Consider the following 27,911-nt stretch of genomic DNA (forward strand, 5'->3'; position numbering starts at 1 on the left):
TAAGATTTATTTAAAAGACTTAATATCTATCCATCTCTCTATAAATGGGGACTTAACATTACTTAAATCTTTATGAAACCAGTGGGATATTTGTTGTTATCAGATCAGATCAGAATACTTTAATCTTAGGGGGAAACTGTTGAGAAAGTGCAAAATTTAAAAAGTTCAAAGAGTAGAGATTAAAGAAAAAAAATAATAGGAGCAACAGGCTGCATGCATGGTGAGACATGCACATTGTATATTAATCATTTGGAAGAAAGCACACTAAACAGGCTTGGGGTGTGTACTATGAATCAGCAGCTCTCCAGCTGTTTAACACCATCAGGGTTGCATCTAAAACAAACCAGCTAAAATTGTCTTACATCTCACACAAATACCTTTTATTCAAGTTGCACACTAATTTAACTAAATACATGGTTGTGGTCCTCCTGTGATAGTGATAGGCCGCTTCATTTGCACAGTCAGTATTTTTGCTGGCTTTTCTTCCTGGCTCAACATAGACTTTATAAATATAGCGGTGTCAAAGCTAAACAAACCACAGCAATTTTTTTTGTCCAAACATAGTGTACCACATTTTAAAACCTATACAGCTGCTTTTCCCGTAGCAGTCGTGCTGATTTTAGTTTGAAGCTGTTTTCATTTTACTTCATTAAAATATTAAATATCCCACTCGGCTGCGTGTAGACCCGGCTGTTTCCTACAGGTCACACCCACTCTTTTATGTAAACTGTGTTGACTTATTGATTTGATAGCCAAAAATGATAGCCTACTATGTCTATGTTAGGGACAAGTAATTCTAGATAATTAATTTTAAAAAAAGAAAAAGAAAAAAAAAAGAAGGATTGAACTTATTTTACAGTCATAATCAGGTTAGTTTTCATTGAATTTTAACACATCAATGGGATGATTAGGTTTAATTAGAGCAAATGTATTTAAGAATAAAAGGTAAAGGGAAATCAGTGTCTTAAATTACAATGAATCTTATAATAATGTATATAATAATATGCAATGCTACTGGGCGGATGGAAATAAAAATATATATTCAGCTTTTCCCAAGATCTGGTAAACGATGATCCACAGACAAAGATGTTTAGATTGTGAAAGTTTTATTTTCCACCATTTTGCTTAGAAAAAAATGTCTCTAACCTGAGAACAGTGAGGCTGCTACACAGAGGAAAAGAGGATTTTTTCTTCCTTTTGCCATTTCAAAAAAAGAAATGCAAGAAGAAAAAAAAAAGTTAGCCACGAATGACCTTTGATTTCTGATCAACCATCTTTTAAGCAGTACTCATTTCTTCACATTCACGTCTCTCCTCACTGAGGTGTAAAGAAAAAAAAAATCTACTGCAAAACATCTATCATTCGACTTTGGCTAGGAGCCTCATTTGATAGACCAGACACTTGCACTATATCGCCCAGGTTTGAATCCAGTTGTTGCAGCAGAACAGCACTTTTAAAAGCACAAGCAAGTCTGAGATATTAAAATGTGATAGCCAATGTTGCCAGGGGTCTGAGTGTTGGTTTTTCTTTGCTGGATCCTGAGCTGTTGATACAAGGAGAAGCAATCGTGCTCTATTAAGTGAAGTTTGACATCTTTCTTCCACTCACATTTTCCCAAGTGGGAAAAAAACAAACAAACAAACAAAAAAAAAACCCAAAACACATCATTTATATTCATTCACAAAACCTTCAGCAACATTAATGTTGCCTTTTGCTGTTTGTACAACCAATTACAGTTTACTTATTGTTTGCCTGCGTGGGTGGAGAAATATGTAAGATCGTTTCCAAGTTACCCGCATGCAAACTATTTAGTCTTTTCGTAGAGAATGAGTCATGCTCAACTAAGAACTGCAACACAGAATTTCCGTGTACTCATTTTCTATAGTGAGCAAAGTCTTTGAGCACTGCTCTCCAGGGTGCCCCCCACCCCCTTGTGCGTTGAGCTCCATTTGAAGTGTTGCAATACCAAAATAGAGCAAACAGCTTGAAATGAAACATGGGGATTATTCTTGCATGTACTGGGACACAGGTAAGTCACCCGACAAAGGATGAAAACAAAACCGACAGTACCTAAATATGTGGCAAAAGTTGGGATTTGCCCCGCTCACCTCTCCACAACATGAAGTTTGACGTGTCTGCATGTTCCACATTCTAACATTTCACTTTGTATTTAAATACCACTTCACCAGCAAATGCCCAACACTTCAAGTAAACCACATTTTAGCCTCAGCAAACTGAACTTCATAGATTGCACACACTTTGTTGTAATTGTTTTGACAATTGCCAGCATGGAACTAATGAGTTATTGATTGTTTACTCCCAGAGATAATCTGCTTTAACATTCTGTAACATCTGTATTAAAACATGAGAGGCCATATTTACATAAATCAGCCCAGAATCATCAGCAAGCACAGATTCTTGTTTGTCTTTGGGTCTAGGTAAGCTATGTGTGTCACAATATTTCTGTCTGTAGAATCATGTTTTTCATACTTTGATGTCGGCTTCACTGGATGCATAAATTTCATCGTAACGGGTCTCCATCAAGGCTTCTGTCAGCAAACAGACTAATAAATTAAAGGGGCTAAAAACAAAATATTAATACAGAACTCAAAAACACAAACAGAATAAAAGCATGAAGTAAGTCAAAATTAATAACGAGGGAAAGGGTTTGGGAAGGAAAGAAATAATTGCCAAACATCGTAGTCCATGAATGAAGCTACATAAATACAAATAAAGAAGGGCAGCAGAGGGTCTCTTTCATAGCTAGTCCTACAGTAAAGCACCCTGATAAAGGTGAGTGGGCATCTTTTCTTGGAGCACATTTCTACTCAGCTGCAGCGGGTGGTTATCTCAATACGATTGGAAAAGTCAAGTGCAGCCAAAATCGGCTAGTGAAGGGTTCACAACCTGGGAACCCAGGGGAGGATGCATTCACTAAAAAGAAAGTGATTCTCCATAAAGTCTCTCGTTTTTTTTTTCTTGCGTTGTTTCCCACTGTGTCAGTTATATGTCTGAGTGGGTGTGCCCTGCGCTGCTCTTTTGGTTTCATTCACTGTGGTGGCGTTTCTCCAACCATTTCGATGCCGTGCTGCTGGAGTTGCGCTCGGAGCAATGCGTTTTCATTTTTCAGCTCTTCAATCTTAAACCAAAGAAGAAAAAAATGCATCATCCACAACATTCTCCACAGCAAAATACAGCCTTAACTTTACTGACCAAACTTTTTCCTTTGAAAACTAAGAGCTGACTAATGTATACACAGGACTATGCAATCCCTGAGATTAGAGAGCAGCGTGTGTAGACCCTGTAAAACACTGATGCCCACAACCAACTGGATTATCAAATCTTGAGGTATGTCATCTCTGCTACATTTCCCCTGGGCGAATCCTGAATTCATTGCCTCCCCACTGAGGGACTGAGGAAGGATATTCAGCTTTGAGCATTTAATTTAAGAATATATCACTGAATCGCTTGCAGACCCAAGATTCAAGCAAGAGACTCAGAGCTGCAAGATTTCACAATACTTTTGAGTGCATTAGCATGCACTTAGTTCTCACACAACCCCTGTGTATATTATTCCCACAGTCTCTCAAAGCACTGATTTCAGGTAACACTTCTCATTATCTGAGTGCAAATTCTTTGATCCACTTTGTCAGGCTGTGATGATCAGCTATGCAGCCTGAAGTCTCAGGGGGTTTGTTTCAGAGAAATGAAGATGCATATGGGGCTAGGTGGATTTCATGCTTCTGAGACTTAAGTGAAAGAATGTTGCATTGAATTATAAAGCAAACTAATCTATTCAATGCAGTGGCAATCTTCACAGCCACATATGAAGCCCACTATGCCGGCCTTATTATGCGCAAGTTTATTTATCTGCTACACCCAACCACCTCAAAGGAGGACTCTGAATTATCATTCATAGCCCTTCTTTACACATTACCAAAGTCACGGAAACTTCGCTTGATGCCCCATTTGCAGCCTAGAGCAAAGACTGATATTCATACCTGCTGTCTGCACAACTCATTGTCCATTTGTATCCTCTCCACTTCCTTCAAACTCTCTTGCAGCCTCTGGTTGCTTTGCCTCAGCTCACGAATATAGTCACAAGCTTTAGACAGGATGCCTCCTTTGCTCTATAAATACAGAGGCATTGTCACAGTTTTTTTTAAAAAAAAAGAAATATAATTATTGTGATAAATATAATTTTTATAGAGTATTAATGAGTCAAGCGCAAATTTAAAAGACAAACAAACTGCTTACTGCTCCGGTTTTGGTGCTATCCATACTGCAGTCTGGGATAATCTTGGAAAGTGTGACAATCCAGTTGTTGATCTTGTCTCTTCGCCGTCTTTCGACTGATGAACAGAGATGAAAGAAGAACTGTTTTTAAAAGGAGTATATGCATACAAGCCACATTTCCAGATTTCTAATTTAAGCTACAGTAAAAGATCACAGGTCATTCTGATTTACAAAACAAGGTTTTCATCTGCCGAATCTCGTCAGTACCGACATTCCTGACTGATTTTGACAGCTCAACAGCAACCTCTAGTGGCTGGTCAAAATTATATGCTGTTTTTTTTTTTTTACTCTTAACAGAATATTTTGTGAGGGCTTAGTGATTTTCTTTCATCAAAAAATGTTCCATTTAGGCACCACACGGCATTGTGTTAAGACTGTCTGATGAAATCAAAAGCCACAATCATGACTAATTACCCACCTTCATTATGTTGTGCTCTTCTCCTTTCATCTCTTGGTGTTCGGGGTCCATCCATTTTCCTGCAGATAGACAGGAAATAAAACACTTTTCATGCACTACAATATCTCCCATCTCTGCGCTCCATACAATCGGACACAAATCCAATCCAATCCTCCAAATCCTTTGCCTATTAAAAACCATTCTTCACTGTTATCTTTAAATTCAAGCCTATTGTTATTGCCATTTAAAATGAGCCTCTGAAGATGGTTAGTGCCTTTGGTAGAAATATTAAATGATGCACAGCCCTATGAGGTCACATATGCAGTCCTGACGCCTGCAGCCTTGAGCCAAGCTGCCTTGTCTGGAATACTGAGAATCAGCTAGCCTCCTTACTTTAGCTGGCTGTCCTCTTCCCAGGTGTGGCCTGGAGGAAGTGCAATGCTTTATTATGCTGTAAAATTACAACACTGTAGAAAACCAGATGCTGCTTACTGAAGTTGGGGTGTACACCTAATGACACAACTGTCTCTTGTCTTTGCAACCTCCCCCAGGATTCAGTTAATTAAGTCTCAGAGACGTGACAAGGAGACTTATCATACCACCCACCATGGCATGAAGAGACCAATAACACACTCACACATAATCAAATGTGGTCTAGTGTACACTGAGGGCACCTGCCACATAAAAGGCAGGACCCGGGATGTCCTGACAGAGCATTACATTATAAAAAGGTAATCAATGTTATTCCTTTCAACTAGGTTTAAAGCTGTGGTTGATAGCTGTACAACCAAGTGTTGGTTTCACTAATTGAACACCGGGGACTACAAAATTCTGAGAATAAATTAAACTACTCCTTATTGCCACTGCAATTTTGCCTGCAATTTGTGTGACGTAATAAATGACCTATGAGGTTGTTTGTCTTCATTGTCTGCCTTAAAACAAATCTTTTCTAGTCTACTGCAGAGAATTTGTGTCCAATCAACACAACTTGACTGCTGATAGCTTCGTTTGAGATAGTCAGCTAAGCCAAACGGCTCTCTCACATGTATCTCAACACATCTTAATGGGATTTCAGCTGTATAATGGATTCAGCAGCCAAACAGTACTCTTAGGCAAAGTGTTAAAATATGTGGATGGCGGTTTGAATAACTAAATGTACATGCCTAGAGGAATGTTTTTTCCCTGCACACCTCTTTTAAGTGCCCCCGAGAGTAAAGGCTGCCAGAGAAACCCCAAAAATTATGAGTACGTTTCCTCTGGTAGAAGACTTTCCATATGTTGAATACAGCATGTATAAAACAAAAAACGTCTGCACAATTTTTTATTGATCTTTAAAATGACAAATGTAATCATTTACCAATGCACCTCCACTCTCCACCCTCTTCCAAAGTTTTGCTTTTATGTCACCAAGCCATGGCCTTGACAATATTTCATTAAATTACACAGTGAAAAACAAGAGACTGCAGGCTGAGATTCAGATCACCTCGATGGATGAGTTCAGAAAAATAATTCTAAAAAAAATAAAATAATAATAATTACATTAAAAAAAAAAAATTAAAAAAAAAAAGATCCTGTGTATATTACTGTCATTGTTTCAAAAAAATGAGCACAAAAATTTGTGATTATTAGCTAGTTAGTCACAAATAACTACTTATTTTGAAAGTAGATGTTCCAAGTGAAAGCACATGGCTTCCATTGGCTCAATTTATCTCAATAGCCCTGTCATATCAACAAAATGCACTTAAAGAGCAAATGCTGTCCATATAGTTTTATGACCAACTTTAAAACTAGGCTGAAAGAGAACCAAACTCAAATGGCTACAACAAAGGACACTTTGAAAATTATACTAAAATAAAAGTGTGGAGTGAGCCATTTGTTTCCAGATGGAGAACAATGACCTGATTTCTAGGTCCTAATGGAAAAATACATTTGCCACAAGCAGTACTAACAACAATGGATCAGGGTCAGCACTGAAAAATTGCTACATCTGTGTCTCACACATCAAGAGCAGGGAGAATCACCAGGGAGGAAGGGAGGGGTGGAGAAAAGTGAAGGGCAGAGGTTTGTGTGCTTCTTTGCTTCTTGTGATCTAATTTGATTAGTTCATTTGCTGTAAGAGGAGTGGGGAGAAATGTGGAAACTGTCCTCACCAGTTTAAAACTTCATGTTGCAGCAGCTCGTTTTCATCTCTGTGAATGGCAGATAGGTTGGGTAGTTTTCATTCACTTTGCTCACATGCCAACGAAAACGTCACGGTTCATCACTTTACATGTAAATATAATTCTATTTGAAGTCACTGAAAATCATAAATTATTCATGTACAAATAAGTCACAACTCCCCTTAAATGTGTCCTGAACAGAAGAACAAAAAAATAATCTCTAGTTCTTGGAAAAATAAATAAATAAACACATAAATAAATAAATGAGAAATGAAATGTAAAAAAACAGCTTAGATAGAAGATAAATAGAAGATAAAGTGCTGTATCCTGGTTGCTATTCTCCTTATAGCAGTGTTATCTGATTGACCACAATCCCATCACTTTCACGAGTTAAAGGTTAAGTATAGGCCTGGATGAAATCAGAGGAATATTCACTTAGGTTCGGAGCTAACTCAATTTGAAATTGGGTCATGTGTTAATTTTTAAGTGACCAACCAGGCAAAAAACTGGCTCGTACTAAACAGGGTACAAAAAAAACAAAACAAAACGAAAAAACAAAACCTAGCCGACATTCATGAGCCTTGAATCTCACAGGGCTATGGCTCTTGTGCCGGTGTGTTTTGGCACTCAAATGAACCATGAAATAAATAAATAAAGCTTGTTTAAATCCCCTTTTCTGAATAAAAATCAGTAGTAGGCCAAAACCAGCTTGGTTCGCATGCAATTAAAATTAAAACCCTTTGCTCAGGTGAGCCTGCTGATGATCTTAATAACAGCAATCACCAGCATGTGGCTAACAGTTGGAGAGTCTGAGATGGATCCCTTTGATGCATGATTAGAATAATGCACGTTGTGAATTTTAGCGATAAACAGTATGAGAGTTCGAAAGGTTAAAAAAAAAAGAAAAAAAAAAGATGTGTGGCTACCATGTGCTAAAAAAAGAAAAAAAGAAATCCTTAAAAATCAATCATAACCATGAACTTGGGGTGAACACAAGAGAGATTACCTGGGCAGAAAAACAGCCTTGAGTAAAAGAAAACAGCAGTGGCAGCAAGGCTGAGAAATTTGAGCCTTGCAGTTGTTCAAATGGACGTCACAGTAGTCTTTCAGTCATGTTTGAATAGAACATTCATATGAGACAATTCTCTTTTGCTCAGATAGATTACTACTAATACATCATTCCAATCTGCTGCATTGCAGTTTAACCCCCTCTACTTCTACACTCCCCTCTTGCATTAGCAGTTACAGTTATAGCGTGCTAAATACTGATTTTGAAAATACATCTCATTTAAACTCTGAATTTAGGAAACTATTTTAAATGGCTTATTACGACATATTCACCCTTTCATTTTTTAGCTTCTGTTCTGCCACCTCGATTCGAGCATTTTGCGGATCAATATCTTGGCTTTTTGAAACTAGATGTATGAGAAAGGGGTAGATCTGACTCCAAAACCAACACAGCAGCAACCCTTTTTAGTCACACGGTTGAAACATACACTGCTTTACTGTATACCTTAAAACAGGAATGATAATTCACAAAATGAACATCTTGCTATGTTAAATAAGACTTTATTGCCTTTTCAATGCATCACAATCTTAGAGGCTTTTTGAAAAAGTGCAACAATTTTTTTTATATTGCTGTTATATTTATCTTTTAATGATAATCTATGCCCTCGTTGTTATGACAGTACTAATTCAGACTCTGATGGATACCATTTCTTGAAAGGATGTGTTTTGTAGAGATGCACTCTGAAGCATTAAGAGAGCAGAGCCACACTGCTAAACACAAATCATTTATTGCTGCAATAAATGCGTAAAGCCCTTATCAAAATTAACTGAAACCTATCATAGTAACTTTATTATTATGATATTAGATGTATTTAACAGCTTTTGTCATTAAATCTACTTTTAAACTCCACTGAAATTAAAACATGCCTAGTTTTATGTGTCTCAAGCTGCACTGGCAATATTGTTTCCATCACATAAACAGCAGATGACAGAGATGATACTTACGCAGGGTATGGCTGTGTTCGTGGGGCAATGGTTCGTGGTGTGCCTGTCTGAATGACATCAGGAGGGGTCATCATCACATAAAACTGACCTGTGGAAGGCACAGGTGTAATCAGTCAACAATGAAGAGTAAGACAGCTCAACATTTCACAGAAGACTGACTTGATTCATTAAATTTTTTAAGTGCTTATCCAACGAGGATCCAGGGGAAGGTGGCTGGAGCTTGTCCCAGCTGAAATTGGACAACAGGCAGGGACAAGTTGCCAGCTCAACACAGGGCTAACACAAAGAGCCAGGCAACCATTTAAACTCACATGCACACCTACGACTGATTCAGAATCACCGACTGACCTAACGTGCATGTCATTAAACTGTGGGAGGAAAGTAGAGAAAAGCCACATCTGGCACAACGATAAAATAACACAGAAATCCTTAAGCCAACTAGCAAAGTGGAACCCCGAAATTTCTTGTAAGGATGCAACTGTGCCAACTGTGTAGAAACAGGCTCAACTCTCATGTACAATCAAGATGTAGACAGAAGAATATTCTACTAACACTACTCATCCATACCATATTCATTCAAGAGCCAAAACATCATCAAGAAATAAATCCACTTATTTTATCTTAAGCCACCTAATCTTGTCATCTGGGTCAGCAAGATGGCAGACCTGGCCTGACAAACAAAATGAGCAACACAATTTTCTGCCACAAAAAAAACAAAAACAAAAACTATCCACAAAAAAATGAAGGTCCTCTCACAGAAAACCTTCCCAAATAACAGGTCTTGACACAGACATTCAGCCTGTAGTTATTTCTATTTCAAAGAATGTGATCAAGGACTAAAACGCAGAATCAGTCACTAACAGAAAACACACAAGAAAATCAGTATTTCTCAGATGAAAACAGCAAGGTACATTCAGTCTTTTAACCAGGCACTCTGGCTTTCCAATCTGCTGCTAAAGCAGACTGCAGATGCTCCCTCTGAATGAGGCCACGTCTTAATGTTTTAAGATGCTCAATGCACATTAAGTGCTTTGCTTTTTATATCAAACTGCATTAACACTTTGGCTCCAATCTCACTCTTAAAGCTGCACCTAGCCGAGCCTATTATACAAGTTACAGCTGAGGTGCATCAACTGATATGGCCTTAAGGGTATCTGACTTCTGTGGGTTTAAGTCATGTGATGGAAGTAGACACACAATGCTCAACGAGAGAGAAAAGCAGTGTGTGTGTGGATGTGCTGCATGAGCTTGACAAGCTATGTCTGTAATTAGCAATGGATGAGCTACATCAAAGAAACCTAATGATTTAAGGAATCAATGCAATGACCTTGTGTGACCCCAGATGTGCCTCTACATAGGTGTTTTACTGGAGCGTGACTGAGCTCAGGTGGGGTTTTAAACTCATTTCATTTTTGTGTTTTTTAATCATGTTTATGAGTTGGATTACAAAATAACAGAAAAAAGTAAATCATTTTTTGTTCTTTTACTATGAAAGTTTCAGTGCCATGTGCCTGCTACTTGTTTGTGTAGTTTTGCTGCCACAAACTACTACATACATCCATATGTATGTTATAGTCAGCAAAATATTGTCTTATTTCTATGTGTCCAAAGTATCCATCTCTCTCAAGAAGACACAAACAATGCATAATGTAAGGTCACATTGGATATTAGGGGTGGGTGATGTAGTCTCAAAATTATATCACAGTAGTTCAAGGAAATGTTATTTTTGATGACACAGAAGAAAAATATTGAACATTTTATTGGTGATTGCAGCTTGCAGGCAGCAGCATTTATTAGTGCAAACAAAATGAAGGGAATTCTCCACGCTTTTTTTCTTTTAGGTAAAATAAAATATAACTGTCTAACATTTTAGTTTAACAAAAAAGCAACTTAAACCAGCCACACTTTAGCAGCCTGCACTGTTACACTTAATTGTTTTTGTGGAACTGTGTAATTCCAGTTTATTAAATTACAAAGCTGTAATTTATTATACGTATTAGTGGTAAGTGAGACAATGAGCGAGAGTTACATTTAATTGTTTTTGTGGTATTTTTCTTCCAACGCACAAAAACAGATTTACATTTTTAGTTAAGAGCACATAATAAAATTGAAATTTAACAATATTTTTTATCCAGAATTTTGGATTTTGCTTGGAGATTTTTAAACAACTGCTTAGTGCCCTACTTTTCTACCATGTAACACATGAGTAATTTTCATGCAATGCTTGCTTTTCCAGTCATACCAAATGCAACTAGAGTAATAGCTGCATTTGTTTATTTTTGTGTCAGCTAGCATCTTCTTCATAGCCTGGTTGTATGCCCTTTGCTTCAAGTGGTGAAACAAATTTGCTGTTTCTACTTTTAGGGTGAACTGTTTTCTTGTGTATTTTGCAAAGCATTGGTCACTAAATCATCACTGGAGGCTAACATGTAGTTCTCAGTCTAAGACATGCTTGGACTTGTTGTGTACCCTAGCAAACATAAATGCTATATTTATCAAGACGAGACACTTTTATGTATCGCAAATAGTTATACCAAAATTATTGTGGACAATATGATATCGTATGAGGTATAGGGCTAAAATCTTAAATGTGGCACTTGAACTGTCTCTTTCAGCCTTGGGTCTATAGATTTATGTTGGAGATACGTTGAATCCCAGTTTCAAGCATTTTTAGACCCCAAGTCTGGGCCAAAATGACAGCAAGAAGCACCGCCAGCAGCAGGAACACTGGGTGATGAATTACAAGTTCCTACAATAACTCCTGTCCAGGCTGTACATTCTCCTACATAAAATCCTTAGAGACCCACAATGTTCGACTCTTTCATAACAATCCTGAAGACAAATAATGACCATCCAACAGTCAACTGCCAGCCAGCAGTAACAGTGTTCTTGCTAGTTCTAGCGGAATAATCCATAATAGGTAGATGGCAGTTTTTTGTTTTGTTTATTTTTTAGTTAAAAAAAAAAAAAAAAGGCATTAAAGCCTAGATCTTGTTCTCTAGGTCAACTGAGCACTTACAGCGCTCAGCGAACACAGCTTCAGCCAATGATAGCCTGACCTGGACAACCAGCATAAAACCACAAGGACGGGTAGTACAGCCAGATGATGGCATATGGTAGGAAAGAGGAAGAGAAGCAGAATAGGAAGACATGTGACATGAAGTAAACAAGTAAACATGGTAAGCATGGCAAATTTAATTTTGGCGTCTGATAATATTTGACTCGGAGGAGGCAAACTCTAGTCATGGCAAAAAATGTTTCCATCACATTACCAAGTTAGGAATCTGAAACAGATTAAAATGAGCTGCTGGGTATGTGCAATTTAAAATATTTCTCATAATTATTACAACTTTAATAAAGATCTAATGACCCTTGAAAATTGCTGATTCACAGTTGGAGAAAACTGCGTTCTCCAGCATCATAAATTATATTTTAAAATAACTTACTGATCAAAAATATCCAAATGGGGGGGAAGGAATCACAGAGCAAATTGATTCTGCAACACATATTTAGGTTTATCATGTGTTAAAAAAAAAAAAAAAAAAAAAAAAAAAAAAAAAAAAAAAAAAAAAAAATAATAATAATAATAATAATAATAATAATAATAATAATAATTATATATATATATATATATATATATATATATATATATATATATATATATATATATATATATATATATATAAATAAAAGCAAGTGCAATTGTCATTATCATCTTTGGATTGCTTTGCTTCTTCCTCACCAAATATATGTTAGTGAACATATGTAAATATGAATTGAACATGTATTACTTCACCCAATTTTGTCATATAAAGCACCACCAATGGGATTCGTGGGTTAGTCACCCAAGCTGGTGAGGAAATCTATTTATAAAAGCTACATAGAGAATGAAAATATTGATATTTAGAGGCTCAGCATAGATAATTTATCTCAACAGGGAGGGATTAGATATATTGCTTATTCTTTGTATCTGCTGTAAATGGCCCTGATTTCTTTGTTATCAGCTCAAACTGTCAGGATCGTGTTTCACTAATAAAAAAAAAAAAAAAAGGACAGCTATTCTCTCCTTAAGGTACTTCAAAACACACTTCTGTTTGTCACTGAAAATAATAGCTTAATTAGCTCTGCAGCACTGTGATAAGCCCCAGCCCAAATTAGGTGTGAGAACTGACTCACCCCCTGCCTGTGTGAGTGTGGGGTCCGTGGCGGCCTGCACAGACACAGTCCCGTCGCTCACCGCAGTTGCGGGGAAGTAAGCGAAGCGGGTCTCCCCTCCCACTGCCTCTCCTGCTGGGCTTCCTCCATTACTGAAAGGGTTCTGGATCACAGCCTGTGACAGATAAGAGAGAGACAGAGGAGAGCCATGAACAAGCAGCAATGGAGCAGTCACAGCAGGTAAACGCACACCTCATCCTCTGTCAGACTCAATACTGGTATCCCTGCTAAACCCCCCCAAGCAAGACACAGTTCCATTTGACAGCTAGGATAAAGGGAGGCAAAGAAGCAGCAGTGATCTTGTTAGCAGGGATAATAGCAAGGTCAGTAAAGCCATCAGTATAGCACTAATGAAAACAAATTTGGTCTGTTCTTGCTAGAAAAATTGCATATTTTTAGCTCAAACTGTGCTCCGACTGTTACTGCAGTTCTTGTGCAACAACTATTGGCACTACACACATTGAAACTATACACCTATGTGACTCACTTTGTGTTGACTAGATATTATATTCGGGCACACAATTCACTCTTTAGACTATTTTTCCATCTTGGCAAGCTTAGCGAAATTACACCCGCTGCTGCAATTTCAGTGAATCAGTGAAGTAGAGATGATGTGATATGGAAAACTGGTGAGAATAACTGATAATAATAGATATACAACACCGTTTGTTTTTTTTAACTTTACGTTTTTGAATTATATATACAGATAAAGCAAAAAGCTTTATCTGTGTACTCAAAAGTACTCACAACAGTTCACAATTTGCTAATAAGCATAATTGTTTTTAGGAGTAACCAAAACAACACACCTTTCTGCAAGTTGATACTATTTTACCAGCTTGAAACCAAAAACTGGTTACACCATCTTGTTTCACTCATAGACAGCAATCTTTGTTAGTGTTGGTCTGCATAAAACATTACATAAAGCGGGGAAAAAAAAAAAAAAAAACATGACCCAACACAAGAGCATGGCTGTGTGCCTTACTTACAGCCACACTCTGCACTGTCAGACATAATTTATAGCTAAAATAATATTACTGAGACAGTAATAACTTCATATACCTACTTTTCAGCCAATAGATGTATATACTGATCCATGATATATTTCATGTCTTTAACAGTATTTGTAAACTTGATGTTTTAAAACATGACAAGCGTGTACAAAGAAACAAAAGAAATTAGAATAACACTGGTTTTAGTTGTTTTCAGTGAGACTGTTGCAAATGAAAATACGCAGAAATTAACTTCCACCTTATCCTTTAACACGTAAATAAAGAAAGCAAGCTTTAAAAAACGGTTTAAACTACTAGTGGTTTCCCTTTGGTCCAGTCAAAAGTGTAAAATTTTGATACCTGTGCCACAGCTTGAGGAGCCCCGGTGAATGCAGCTGTTGAGACAACGCTCACTGCTCCTCCTGCATCATCTCTTCCATCAAGGTGTTGGTCAGTCACCTGGACAACACGATACGTCACCTGCACAGACGAAAAACAAATTTGGGTAAAAAGAGAGAATAAGAAGAAAACAAAGAGAGCAACTAGTTGCTTCTCCATTTATATCCTTACTCTATGTATTTTTTTTTGCATTATTCAATCATACTGTGTATAAAACAGCACCTTACCTGACTTGTTGATTTGTTTATCATATCTGTTGCTTCCGTACTGCTCAGCCTAGTATCCTGACACTACAGTACTAACCTCACTTGTGCATTGATCTCACCATCCCACAATATGCTTACGCTTCAGAATGCGCCTGATTTAATTTTAAATAGCAAGGAAAATGAGCTTGTTTGTTCGAAGAATCAGTATTTGTATCCCTCTATCATGTGACTTTCCTCCTGACTGACATGTGACAGCAGTCTCATGCCAATCCCAGACCAGACTGAAATCACATGATTGCTCACACTAGTCTTGTTTATGCCTGAACCACATGGATCACTGACTCAATTTCCTCCAGCGCAAACCACCCAGTAAGGGTAAACCAACATGAATGTCACAATACCTTTTTTTAGTGTATATGCTGGCATTACTGACCCATTGTTTACCACTGACCAACAGTGGTGTGAAAACCACATAGTGAACAGGAAGGAGACACTTTTGTACAAAGGTCAACAGTCAATTTTGAGGCTATAAAAAAAAGACTATAAACATTGATACCTTCAGGGAATTTACTGAGTGCTTTCCTCCTGACTTTGTAATAGAGGAGGGTGTCAAAGCACACAGAAAAAGAAAAACAATCAGATAAAAAGAAAATATAAGCCTAAACATTAAGGACTGTCGTCGGGAGTATGGTTCTTCAACATATATAATCACTCACTGTTGTTTGCCATATGTCCAAGCATCTTTTCAACCACCTCCATCAATATGCAGCTGAGAGTTCTCAGTTGGTAATTATCGTGCTGCACAAACACCCCATGGACATTTATCCACTCTGTGCTGTTTGTGTACTCTCATAAGTGCTAAACAGAGGCAATTTATTCTAACTGTCTAGGCCCTTATGCAATTAGGAACACTTAGACGCTTTCTGAAATGGGTATTAAACAGCAACAATCAGTAGTGTCCACACTTCCATCCATTAACTACTTACCTGCCCACCCTCGGTGCGAAACTGATATTGTATGTTATGGTCACCAAATGTTGCAGCCTGAGGTACACTGGCTATTGTAACAGCTGTCTGCTCTTCTCCTGTTCCGTCTTCAAGGGAAAAGGGGGATAAAGAAACAGGAGTTAGAATGGAAAAAGTAACTAAACAGCTAACAAGCCCCGAGTGTAGCTGCAAATAACGAAGCTCAATGTTGCAGCACATAAAGAAAAGCAAGTGTACTGAGGAAAGAGCTTGTGGCTTTTTTTTTTATAAAGTATTGTGTACGCACACAAAACTACAGTGTGATCAAAGACCGCTTAGTAAATAAATCCTTACCTTCAGATCCCTGGACAACCTCCTCTTCTTGTTTTTCTTGGCTGCAAAGCGGATACAGAAATACCTCAGTTGTTAGAAGCTACGCAACCAGCTAATGTTTGTGAAAATTATATATCAATGTATTAAATGAAAGTAATAACTGACCCTCCACTTCACCGTAAGGGGTGGCAAGTGATGTCTGGGAAGTCAGTCAGCCAGCAGGACAATTATAATGAAAAACACAGCACAGCAACTGCCCTTGGTTTACCAAGAGTGGCTGAGAATAGTTATTTGTTTTAAAAGCTAGCTTAAGCTCTCTTAGCTGTTAACTATGAACACTACTATTCTTGGATATAACCAAGTTATACCGCTTAAAGAGTTGTCCACCTGTGTTGCTAACTTAGCTGTAGTCTACACATTAAATTCGTTTTGACAACACTTTATAAGTAAGGCCTTGGTTAGCGTCGTAAACTAGCTGTGTGAAATAGCATGTTGCGGCTAGCTTCTTTCAGTTAGCCATTTTGACCGAGTTACCTTGCGGTGTCCAGACTCTGTTCAAGCATATCCATCAGTGTTGAAATAAAAAGTGATATTCGGTGTCACAGACGGAGATGGAAGTGCTGATCACGGGAACAAACACTCGGGTCATGTGAGAGAGACAGCCCAGGACACGTGAGGTACGGCTCGGTGTCGAAGTTAAAATGGAGGCCGCTGCTGATGTCGCTGGGTGATCCGAGGTAACTCCTCTCGATCAGCTGTCGCGCCGGAGGGATTTGCTGCTTGCCGGGGACCACGGTCGATAACGTTTCGCTACGGTTTCTCACCCCCACCGGTGACCATAAAAGTGCGAATTAACATCAGCTAGAGCGTGGGGAAGACACTGAGTGTTGCAAACCAATTAAAATGCAAACAAAAAGCTTCTCTGTCGGTGACCTGGGAGTAACGAACAGGCTCCACAAGTAACTTATGCACGTAGCTTTTTTAAAAAAAATTATTATTAATGCGCGAGAGAGTGGCACGATGTTCTGGCTCAGATCTGAACCAGCAAGGTATTAATGCCACATTGTTATTATTTATGAGCGCATTAGTCTTCGTTAACACCAAGACTTGCGTACAAAGTGGCATTTAAGTGTATTCTAATAACAAAAAACAAAATAAACTTAGAAGATTATTTCAAACTATTCTTTTATTTTTGCCTCCACGATTTTACTAATTATTGCGGGCCAAAAGAAGAAAAACAAAACAAACTGAAGTCGAAAGAAAGAAAGTAAAGCAAAACAAGTGTGCTAATAACACATTTTCAGTGAACACTGGACATATTATATTATACATATTAACCCCCTAAGAAACGAAATCTTTTATGGCATGCATTTTTACTTTATCTTTGCTATTTGGGCTGATTGGGACCTGATGAATGTAAAAACAAAGAATTACGTGATTTTTTTTATACCTGATTTTTGTTTCTGAGAAAAATAAGATCCACATATGAGGACATTCGTTTTAAATTTCGATAGAACAGTGGCAAGTATAATGTCCTTGTAAGTGGATATCAGGCCCTTGAAGAGCCAAATTTTGTATTTTGGTAGACAACCCAAAAATGTGATGTCCATATGTAGGAGGCTAAAACAGTTGAATATTTTGTCTGTGTGTGTGTGTGTTTTTTTTCTAACTTTTTAACTCAACCTGATACTGTCATGGTCCTGGGCCATGTGGGCCCAGTATTCTTAGTTCCTTGTATTTTTGTATTTCGTTCCTTAGGCCATGTTTCCTGAGTTGCCCTGTTGTGTTGTTCCCTAAGTGTTTTCCCTTCGTGACTCTTACCCCCTGTGTGCCCCTCTGTGTATTTATGAGCCCTCGTCTCTCTTTGTGTTTTATTCTATGTTTTCCCCAGCCCGTTATGTCTGTGTTCTCCCCGTGCTCTCTCTCCTCCTGTCTGAACCTCTGTACTTCCTGTTTTACTTTGCCCGTCTCCCGTTAGTGTTGTGTTCACTCCTGCCGTGTCTTGTTATGATTATCAGTGTCACCTGTGTTCCCCGTGTGCTCCCACTTCCCTCCTTAACCCTCTGTGTATTTATGTCTGCGTCTCCCTCAGTTCTGTGTCGCGTTCTCCCTCATGCTGCGTGGATTTCCCTGTGTTCCTTGGTGAGCTTTATGTTAGTTTTTCCCCAGTCTAGTTTTGTATCGCCTATCATCTTCTGTTCAGCAATAAAGCTGCATTTTGAGTTTATCCCTTGAGTCCGTGAGTTTTTGCGATTGGGTCCTCATCCTGCCTGCCACACAGCGAGCCATGACAGATACACGATAAACTTACAACTGACACACATATTTCTTCCTTCTTCTGCTCCCTTTAGAGGTCCCCACAGCAGACTATCTGCCTACTTCTCACCCTATCTGTAGCCTCCTCTTCTTCCACACTACCCTATGCATATCCTCCTTAACTCCATTAACCTCCTCCGTAGTCTTCCTCTTTTCCAACAGCCTGGCAGCTCTATCTTCAGCATCCTAGTGCAATGCATGGACTATCCCTCCTCTTCACATGTCCAAACCATCTCAGCCATGTCTCTCTAACCTTGTGTCTAAAACCTGAGCTGTCCCTCTGATGTACACATTTCTAATCCTGTTCATTTTGGTCACTCCTAATGTAAATATTTGCATCTTAAGCTCTGCCTCCTGTCTTTTTGCCAGTGCTACCATCTCCAAACTATACATTTTACTTGTAAATTTTCACTCTTGCTACTATCCTTCTGTCACTAATCACCATTATGTTATTTATACGTTATACATACGTTATACATGTTATACATACATTGTTATACATGTTATACATTGTATTATGTGTGTACAGCTGTACACACATAATACACATGCAGAGAAATGTAGCCATTTATAAGAGACAAAGCAGGAGCTAGATTTTCTCTAAATGCAAAGGGGGATCAGTGAACTCACCATCCACTAGGACAGATGAGCACATATCCTCAACACATTTCCATTTGTTTTGCAGCTTTCTTGTAGGGTCATGCTTTAAAACCAAATGCACAAGCTGATGAATGATCTTTCTTGGTGTCAGACAGACATGAGAAGTACCTCCCAAAGTCTGACCTGCATAGGCCTATCCACTCAGTGTCCTCCTGGTTAACATGATTGCCGTAGAATTACTAAACTGCCGTGAACTGAATAATTAAATTGAGTTTGCAATGCAATAATTTACTGATGTTACTGGTCTTTATGTTTTTCATTACCAAATTGTATAAATTCAAGTTTATTAGCAGAATTTAACTGAGGTGGCATAGTGGCTTTAGTGGGCAGGCCTGGACCCCCAAGGCTTATCCATAATGCCAATACTGGGTTTACCCTAGGTATTTAAACTCAACCAACTTCACTGTTATGCCTGTTTTCCTCCTATTCACACACATATTATATCTCAGTTCTATAAACGTTCACTCCTCTTCTCTCGAGAACAGACCTTCACCTCTCCAGGCTCTCTTCCACCTGCTCCTTACTCTCTCACAATTTTATCATTAAGACTATAATGTTATAGTCCACTGAGACTCTTGCTTGACCTCATCTGTCTGGCCATCGTTCCCTTCCACCTGGTCTCCTCTAAACGCAATATATCTACCTTCCTTCGCTTCATTATTATCAGCCAGCTCTTTCGCTTTCACAATCACGCACTCATTCCCGCCTATCTTTCTCTCTTGTTGGCTCTGAACATGCCTTCCCCTCTCCTGTTTCTTTGTCTCCGGCCACTAGTAGCACAGTTTCTATTGGCACCTTGATGGCAACCTGCATGTAAATAGCATTCTTAATGGTCCGCATGCTTGATTTGGTAAAACTTTATGTTGAATGACCTTTTTGATCTAACCCAACCCATTTAGCCAGGGACTGGCACTAGGAGTACACTGACTTATCGTCTATCAGGTGGAGTTAAAACGTTTTTTGACACTCAATATGATTGTCATTATGTCACTCTGTTATTCGTGACCTTTGCCCCATATAAGCGGAACTCTTCTTCTCTGGGTTTTGTTTATTACATAGATATGTGAGGCACCGTGTGATTAGTATGTGGTTCATCGTAATTCACTCATTTTAACCAAGTTGATCAATAAGATATTCATTACGATAGTAATGGAAGTGATATAAGTGTCATTCAGCAACAATCGCAGTAAGTTCGAACTGTTATTCAATCAACGAAATTGCGGCGACCGGCGACTTTTTGTTGAGTTTAGCAACCAACTTACACACGACAGCCAATCGTAACCTACAACGCTGGATAATGCCAACATTTCATTGGCTAGAGTGGGGGGCGGTCACTTTAGTCTCTCCTCTGGTTTCACCCTGAAATAATTCCGACTGCTTCTTCAGTGAAGGTTCATTGCGGTGACTGTGTAACGCTAGCTGTCTGTTATATTTAAACGTTTCAGCTACAATGTCTGGCCGTGTTCTCGTCGGAGTTAAGCGTGTCATTGACTATGCAGTTAAGGTAATATCTTAGGTCAAATTACCTATTTTCTTTCGCGATTTTAAAGGTTTTTTTCTTTGCTCACTTATTTGACATTCTGTGCTCTGCTAGCTAATGTTAGCCTAAAATCGTCAGTTGGTTGTGGAAACAAGAGCAACACCACACCACTGACCGGTCATATTATTTTGACAGATAAGTTGTTTGTCTCTAGCCAAATTCATGTATTCATTTATTTAATGCACAATACTGAGAAGCTGAGTTTGTGTTTAGCAGGGCAGCAAACGACTTCTTGCAAGTTGTATAACATGTCTGTTTGAACCTCTGGCATAACTTCCATGCAAACTGGGCAGTGACTTTCCCAAATTTTAAAGTAGTTTGTAAGCCAGGCGTGTATGTTGCAGGAACAGTTATTCAAATGGGAATATTTTTGACTGTTTAACATTACCCTTCAGTTGAGGTACAGCACCATAATCAATAAGCAATACTAGCTGGTGTATGTTGCAGCAAGAACAGTCCTGCCTGAGCTGCTCTCAGCAGGATCCGCACAGTGTTAAAGCGACTATGATTACTATATCTTCAGCGGTCTGATAGGAAGAGGTCAGTACTTTCAGAGCATTGGCTTTATTTATTTTTTTCCCATTTTAAATTGTGTGCAGTTTGGGGAAATGCCCACGCGTGCTTGCAATGTCAGATTAATCAGAATCAGAATCAGAATACTTTATTGATCCCTGGGGGAAATTATTTTTTGTTACAGTGCTCCATTTTAAACCAACATTAAGACAAGACAGACAATACACTAACTAAGAATAGTACAATATATACATATATATACATACATACATACATACATACATACATACATACATACATACATACATAAGTCACTCATAAATAAATAGTTGGAAAAGAAACATGTGTAGTTGTAGCAGCAAACAGTGTGTTAAGTGGATGCGTTGTACAGGGAGATGGCCACAGGCAGGAATGATTTCCTGTGTCGTTCAGTGGTGCTTTTCGGTAATCTCAGTCTCTCACTGAACGTGCTCCTGTGACTGACCAGCATGTCATGGAGTGGGTGGGAGGTGTTATCCAACATTGTCTTTATCTTGGACAGCATCCGCCTCTCCGACACCACCTTGAGGGAGTCCAGCTCCATCCCCACAACATTGCTGGCCTTACGGATTAGTTTATTAAGTCTGTTGGCATCTGCGACCCTCAGCCTGCTCCCCCAGCATGCAACAGCATAGAGGATCGCACTGGCCACAACAGACTCATAGAAAATCCTCAGCATTTTCTGGCAGATGTTGAAGGACCTCAGTCGCCTCAAAAAATAGAGACGACTCTGGCCCTTCCTGTAAAGTGCTGTGGTGTTTTTAGCCCAGTCCAGTTTATTGTCAGTGTGTACTCCAAGGTATTTATAGTCCTCCACAATGTCAGTGTAAGTGTTCTGATGTTATTTTATATTTTATCACTCGTGTTTTATATGACTGACTGATTACTGCAAGAATTGAATTTTTAACTGGTAAGTGTTCTGTATAAGTGAAGTTGCATTATATTGACTTTATGGCAGGGTCCATTCACAGAAATGTTAAAGCCACTAGGTTTTTCTTATTTTTTTATTAATGTTTTTATTTTAATTTTAATTTAATTTAATGTTTTTTATTGTCATACAATGACAATAAAAAAATCATTAATATACTGCAAATATCCTGGCCACAATTGTGGAAGACCTTTTCCTCAACACCCTGCCCAGTCCCTTGAGATGTATATACTTTTTCTCAATTTGGCATGGAAGTCGCAGCAGCTCCAAAGCAAGGCCTTATTGCCCAGTGCCAGCAACAGTGCTACCTTTGTGACTTTCCAAAAGAGTAGAAGTGATTATAGTAGCACATCAATGCCAGTGGTGTCAGAATTGGTTATTTCAGACCAATTTTTAAAAAAGATAAGATTAGTTAAAGGTTTTCTGCCAGTTAGATTAAATCTGTTTAAATATCCATCACTAGATGTATTTACCTTTTTAACACCTTGTATTGGTTCGGTTCATTTCTAAGCTTCTGTCATTGTGTTTGACAGGTTTCTTTAATTTAGCTCCTCTGTAGTGACCCCGTGTTATTGTTTTGTTTCTCCACAGATCCGTGTGAAGCCAGACAACACTGGCGTGGTGACAGATGGCGTTAAGCACTCAATGAACCCCTTCTGTGAGATTGCTGTAGAGGAGGCGGTCAAGCTGAAGGAGAAGAAGCTTATTAAGGAGGTTGTGGCTGTCAGCTGTGGGCCACAGCAGTCGCAGGTGAATGAGCTGGGGCGAGACAGTAATTTAGCAAGTTAACTGCTTTTTGGAGTTTTTTGGAGCTGCTGCAAGTTGAGATAGATAGATAGATAGATAGATAGATAGATAGATAGATAGATAGTAGGGGTGCAACGATACACAAAATTCACGGTTCGGTTCGATACTTTGGTGTCACGGTTCGATATTTTTTCGATACAAAAAAATGTTCATGCCTTTTTAATTTGTCATTTATTAAAATTATAAATATATATTTTAACTCAAAAGTACAGTTTTTAAATTTAACCCTAACCCTTGTGCGTGTTTTTTATTTTGACAGCGAATGCGCACCTGCGGACCACTTATGTGCAGCCCTGGTTATTTAGCTCGTCATATTGCAGCCACAGAAATTCTTTTGTCCATGAAACCATAAAGCTGCACTTTCTTTTTGCCTTATAGTCTGATTTGTCATAACTTCTCCTTTTTGTGGTAGGCTTTTCTTTGGCTGTCACTTCTTCACCCTGACCTGTCTTATTTGGCTCAGCAGAACTAAAATATATATATCTGTCTGTGAAGGTTCTCAGTCATCCAGGTCATCGTAGTCAAATATATATCCTGCTGCTTTTACACACGCACTCACATAAGCTCAGCGATTCTCTGCGCGATCAACCTCTCACATGTTTAAGCTGCGGGAGATTTCACTTGTCATGTTTGCATAGTAAGCTAACAATTAATAAGACGATGTCAGAGGAATTGGTGCACAAATTATCATCACTCACAGATCAGTGCTGTCGCTCTCTATACACAGTTCGCACGATTGCAAAGTGAAAGCAAAAAACAAGCGCAAATTCAAACGCAATTTCAATACGTCACATATTGACAGTGGCTCACCGATGCCAATGACATAATTACCCAGCTACATTTCCGAAAGAATGCAGAAGCATTGACATATATTTTTCCTTCCTACAAAAGCCCGACGGGCAGGGCAGAGATAGATTTTGGTAGCCCGACTGAAAAAAATCGCTAGCTCCGGGACGTCGGGCTAGCGATATTGCAAGCCCTGTATCTGATTGAGGAATCACTCATCTTTGGAAAAGAGAGTTTATTACAGAGAAATGTCTCTTTCCAAAATAAAAGCTATACTATCCGCTTCTTCTGGGCTATATTCTCAGCAGCATATTAAACAGCTGTCTAAATGACTCGGCTAAAGTTAGTAGCATGCTTGCTTGTTTTTTTTCTGCTTCCACTTGTCTTTGCACTAGGATGATGTCGGCGTAAATGTGCAGTCATATTCATTGTGTTCCCACTAGTGCTTTCAGGTTAATCTCGTTGAAATGACCTTAACGCCACAGCACGGCAAATCTCCGTTAACGAGCTACCGCCGATCGCCCCGTGCATGGGGCTAGACGGCCAACACGTTAACGAGCTAACTGCGCTAACACACTAGTTCCCACCCATGTAATTGAGCATTGCATGGCACATCCAACATACTGTTTTACTTTAGTCCATGACTCGCTTACCTTCAGGGTCATACGTCACATGAAAACCAAAATAATTCCAAAGGCCAGATCTGAATGAGGGTGGGGGAGGTCCATGTTGTAAGGGGAGCTTAACTTCTGTCTCGCTAGCTTGCCCTGCGCTCTTCCTTCTGACGATGCTGTCTGTGTTGAGCGCTCAGTGAATCTGCGTTCGACTACTCCGCCTAGGCTGCACTGTCGACCCTAGGCGGAGCAGTCGAACGCAGATTCACTGAGCGCTCAACACAGACAGCATCGTCAGAAGGAAAGTTGATAAAATAAATTACAAATTTTGTATTGTTCGACACATATGCGTACCGAACCGAAAGCACTGTATCGAACGGTTCAATATCGATACGAATATCGTTGCACCCCTAATAGATAGATAGATATCTATCTACTTTTTTTTTTCAGGTGTATTATTTTACATGTAAAAGAACTTTTGAAATCCCATGCATATAACCTGTCAGACTCACAGTAAGCAGAAAGTGATTATTATGATGTTAACATAAATGTACTTTTAATATGTTTAAGGTTATCAACGATTATAATTTCAGGGTTGTCATCAAACATCAAGCCAAAGAAAAGTTCTCTTACATGTGTTTTTTCTAACTCAGGAGACCATCCGTACTGCCCTTGCCATGGGGGCTGACCGTGGCATTCATGTAGATGTGAGTGGGAAAGACTATGAAAACCTGGGACCCCTTCAGGTCTCTAAGATCCTGGCAGCTCTTGCCAAACAGGAGGATGCTCAGCTTATTCTCCTTGGCAAACAGGTTAAAGATTTCAGTTTATTTTCCTCACACTCTCTCAAATTGCGTTCTTAGTTTGCGTACTCTAAAGAATACTTGCACTGCTGTTAAGTAATTAAGGACTTGTGTTTATTTCATAGGCCATCGATGATGATTGCAATCAGACTGGCCAGATGACAGCAGCTTTACTGGACTGGCCTCAGGTAAGACTACCTTAAATAGTAGCACTGAGATATTTGACCCCATAATTATGTAGGTATCAGTTTATTTTCTTTCTTTTCTTTTTTTTGTAGATTTTCTGTTTCTTCGTGGGTGTTGTATAGCAGTAATGATAAGAGGATATGTTCCTGTTCCCAATAGCCTTCACTAACCTTATCAAAGTTGGTAAACACTAGTTTGCGTCAGTAAGATCCACAGTAGTCCTGCACATATCAACAAATCCAAAGTCAAAGGCTGCCTGGATAGATGGAGTGAAGTTCTCCTTTGGCTGGTTAAAACGGAGCATTTTAATCTTATTTACAGTGTCCAGGTTGGGCACTTGGATAGACAGACATTGTAATGTAAATGTCAAAAATTGTTTATAAATTTGGGTTACATACATTACTCCTGTAGTCAAGATTATTTGTAGTTGTAGTTACACTAGCAAACCAGCAGATGGTATTAACTGAGTCCCATATAATGGGTAGCAGATGAAAATAGAGGAACAGTTCCCAGGGGAGATCCTACTGTGATTTTTTTTTTTTTTTTTTTAATGTATTTATTTTGTGAAATTATACGTATCTTCACATTGCAGGGTACCTTTGCATCAGAGGTGTCCTTGGAAGGAGACAAGATTAATTTGGTCAGAGAAATCGATGGTGGTCTGGAACATATTAAGATCAACACACCAGCAGTGATCACTGCAGACCTTCGACTCAACACCCCCAGATATGCCACACTGCCTAATATCATGGTAAGCAGCTGAAATGATGTTCAGAAACGAAAGATGCTAAAAAGTCATTAAGATCATGTTGCTGATTTCTGGGACAAGATTAGAGACGGGTTCTGACTGTAATTGCTGGGTTTACCTTTAAGACCTAACCTGCTATAAAGTAGTTAAAAAGAAGAGTAATTATTTTATTCACCCTTTGTGCATAACTTGTTTCAGAAAGCCAAGAAGAAGAAGATTGTTACTGTGAAGCCTGCAGACTTGGGGGTGGACGTGACTTCACGGTTGGAGGTGTTGAAAGTGGAGGAGCCTCCACAGAGGCAGGCAGGGATGAAGGTGGAGACAGTGGAAGACCTAGTGGTCAAACTGAAAGAGGCAGGGAGGGTATAGAGGCTTAAGCATATAAGCTGGGAGTGCAGAACCTAACAGAGGTGAGTATCAGTGAATTAATAGTTTTCATCAGAAAGTTGAGCAAAAAGTTACATTTTTAAAGACATCAGGGTCATTTTCTCTGGCATGACTAAGCACCTTCTAGCTCACCTACTATTTTCATTTTCTTTCCCCTTGCCAGTGTGCCTCAGCAACGTATGCTAGATCTTCTCGGCTGGTGATCCCATGTATTAGTATTAATAGGTTTCATGCATTTATGACCTTTCCACCTGTATCTATATCTTAAAAATCCCACAATTATATTTCTGTGCAAACTCTAAACTATATTTGTTTGAAAAAAGGTATTAATTTTTTATTATATCAAGTAATTATAACAGGCCTTTTTTACAAAAAGAGATTAATAGAGTATTTTTAATTTTAAGGTATTCTGGGAAAAGGAACAATGCATCATTAATGAATTGGTAAAAGAAAATTGCATACCACAAATTAATTATCCACAATAGACCTATATCTACCTCTTGATTACAACTTTTTAAGAGTGCAGTAAAATTAACTCTTGTGATGAATGATAAAATTGTTTGTGTAGACCATTAATATCCTTTTTTATAACAATCTCATCTCATTTTGAGGGGGAAAAAAGTCACATTTATTTTGTTATAGCAAATGATATTGTGTGTCTTGTGGCTATTAAAGAAAAAGTAATTAAAGATGCTAATTGCTACTCTTGTCTTGAATTACTTATCTATGTTATTTTCTCTCCTTGCAGGACTCTCTAATGAATAACGAGACTGAACTACATAAGCCCAACCACAGGACAAGCTTATGTGTTGGTCTAATCCCTCTGTTTGAAACTGTGGCTCCTGAGGATATGCAGGGGAGGTACTGATAGAAGTGGAAAAATATTGAGACACACTGTCCTGCAGTCAGACAAGCCCAAAAGAATAATCTTGTCTTGTGTATGCATTTGAACTTGCAGAGTAGTTCATTTGTTTCATTATATCACAATGCTATAAAAAGCGGTGTTTATGCAGTAATTTAAACCCAGAATCTTCCCATCACTCATGTTGCTGTTTGTATTGAACTGTACCCAAACTTCACCAGTTTGATGCATTTCAGCTGCTTCATCCTCATCTGTTAATTCTTTTATATCTGTAGTCAGACATGTTAAGAGGTGCAATTTTTGTAAATGACGTATGTAAATACAGAACCACCCAACATGTTGATTTGAAGATGTCTGCTAGCATTAATATCTTGACTACTGTGACCGAGTTCAAGGATTGACTAGACGGTGTCTCTCAGTATGAGCAGGGGAACGTGATCCTAAATTGGAATTTTACCGTAAGCGCCTAAGTTCTCTTTTGATTGTACAGAACATCACAATAACAATAAAGCAGCCAGTCTTTTTCATATCTACAGCTGTGTCTGGTCTCTTGGCGTTTCCTTTGCGTTTACAGTAGTTTCATCTTATCCTTTAAATTTAGTCTGCAAGGCATTTTTTAAAACCTGTGAAATGGCAGCAGTTTTTTTTTTTTTTAATTTTTAATTCTGATGTTCATTTTGTACGCAGAGTATTAGTGACACAAAAAATATTGTTTGTTTTGAAATTTTGAGATTAAACTTGAAATGCTAA

The 27,911-nt window shown here is 38.6% G+C and overlaps 2 protein-coding genes across 4 annotated transcripts; one reads left to right on the forward strand and one right to left on the reverse strand.

Annotated features, from left to right (window-relative positions):
* Positions 1-1,089: 1,089 nt before the first annotated feature.
* On the reverse strand, positions 1,090-16,951 carry usf2l (upstream transcription factor 2, c-fos interacting-like). 3 transcript variants are annotated; one of them, XM_085471953.1, is made up of 11 exons: positions 16,507-16,951; positions 15,994-16,034; positions 15,661-15,767; positions 14,430-14,549; positions 13,042-13,195; positions 8,866-8,953; positions 6,844-6,882; positions 4,715-4,773; positions 4,258-4,352; positions 4,002-4,130; positions 1,090-3,139 (listed from the first exon to the last, which is right to left on the reverse strand). In XM_085471953.1, exons 1-11 carry the CDS (start codon positions 16,539-16,541, stop codon positions 3,050-3,052), a joined length of 957 nt encoding a protein of 318 aa, XP_085328079.1. In that variant the 5' UTR covers positions 16,542-16,951; the 3' UTR covers positions 1,090-3,049. The 3 variants fall into 3 exon arrangements, with proteins under 3 accessions (XP_085328079.1, XP_085328080.1, XP_085328081.1); XM_085471954.1 differs by lacking the exon at positions 6,844-6,882 and having other exon boundaries at positions 16,507-16,948; XM_085471955.1 differs by lacking the exons at positions 15,661-15,767; positions 15,994-16,034; positions 16,507-16,951 and adding an exon at positions 14,696-14,873.
* Positions 16,952-20,176: 3,225 nt separating this feature from the next.
* On the forward strand, positions 20,177-27,696 carry etfb (electron transfer flavoprotein subunit beta). Its single transcript, XM_085471956.1, has 7 exons — positions 20,177-20,452; positions 22,560-22,718; positions 24,829-24,987; positions 25,104-25,166; positions 25,757-25,915; positions 26,111-26,322; positions 27,048-27,696. The coding sequence occupies exons 1-6, from the start codon at positions 20,399-20,401 to the stop codon at positions 26,279-26,281; spliced, it is 765 nt and encodes a 254-aa protein (XP_085328082.1). The 5' UTR covers positions 20,177-20,398; the 3' UTR covers positions 26,282-26,322; positions 27,048-27,696.
* Positions 27,697-27,911: the final 215 nt, after the last annotated feature.

The sequence above is a fragment of the Copadichromis virginalis genome, linkage group LG11 (genome assembly GCF_057382275.1).
Source record: "Copadichromis virginalis isolate Kocher_CV1m ecotype Utaka linkage group LG11, C_Virginalis_male_GT1.1, whole genome shotgun sequence".
Classification (NCBI taxonomy): Eukaryota; Metazoa; Chordata; class Actinopteri; order Cichliformes; family Cichlidae; genus Copadichromis; species Copadichromis virginalis.

Coding starts and splice junctions, on each gene's coding strand:
- etfb (XM_085471956.1), top strand. CDS start 20,399: ATGTCTGGCCGTGTTCTCGTCGGAGTTAAGCGTGTCATTGACTATGCA. Junction 20,453..22,559: donor TCATTGACTATGCAGTTAAG/GTAATATCTTAG, acceptor GTTTCTCCACAG/ATCCGTGTGAAGCCAGACAA. Junction 22,719..24,828: donor GTGGGCCACAGCAGTCGCAG/GTGAATGAGCTG, acceptor TTTCTAACTCAG/GAGACCATCCGTACTGCCCT.
- usf2l (XM_085471953.1), bottom strand. CDS start 16,541: ATGGATATGCTTGAACAGAGTCTGGACACCGCAAG. Junction 15,768..15,993: donor GGTTGTCCAGGGATCTGAAG/GTAAGGATTTAT, acceptor TTTCCCTTGAAG/ACGGAACAGGAGAAGAGCAG. Junction 8,954..13,041: donor CACACTCACACAGGCAGGGG/GTGAGTCAGTTC, acceptor TGCCTTCCACAG/GTCAGTTTTATGTGATGATG.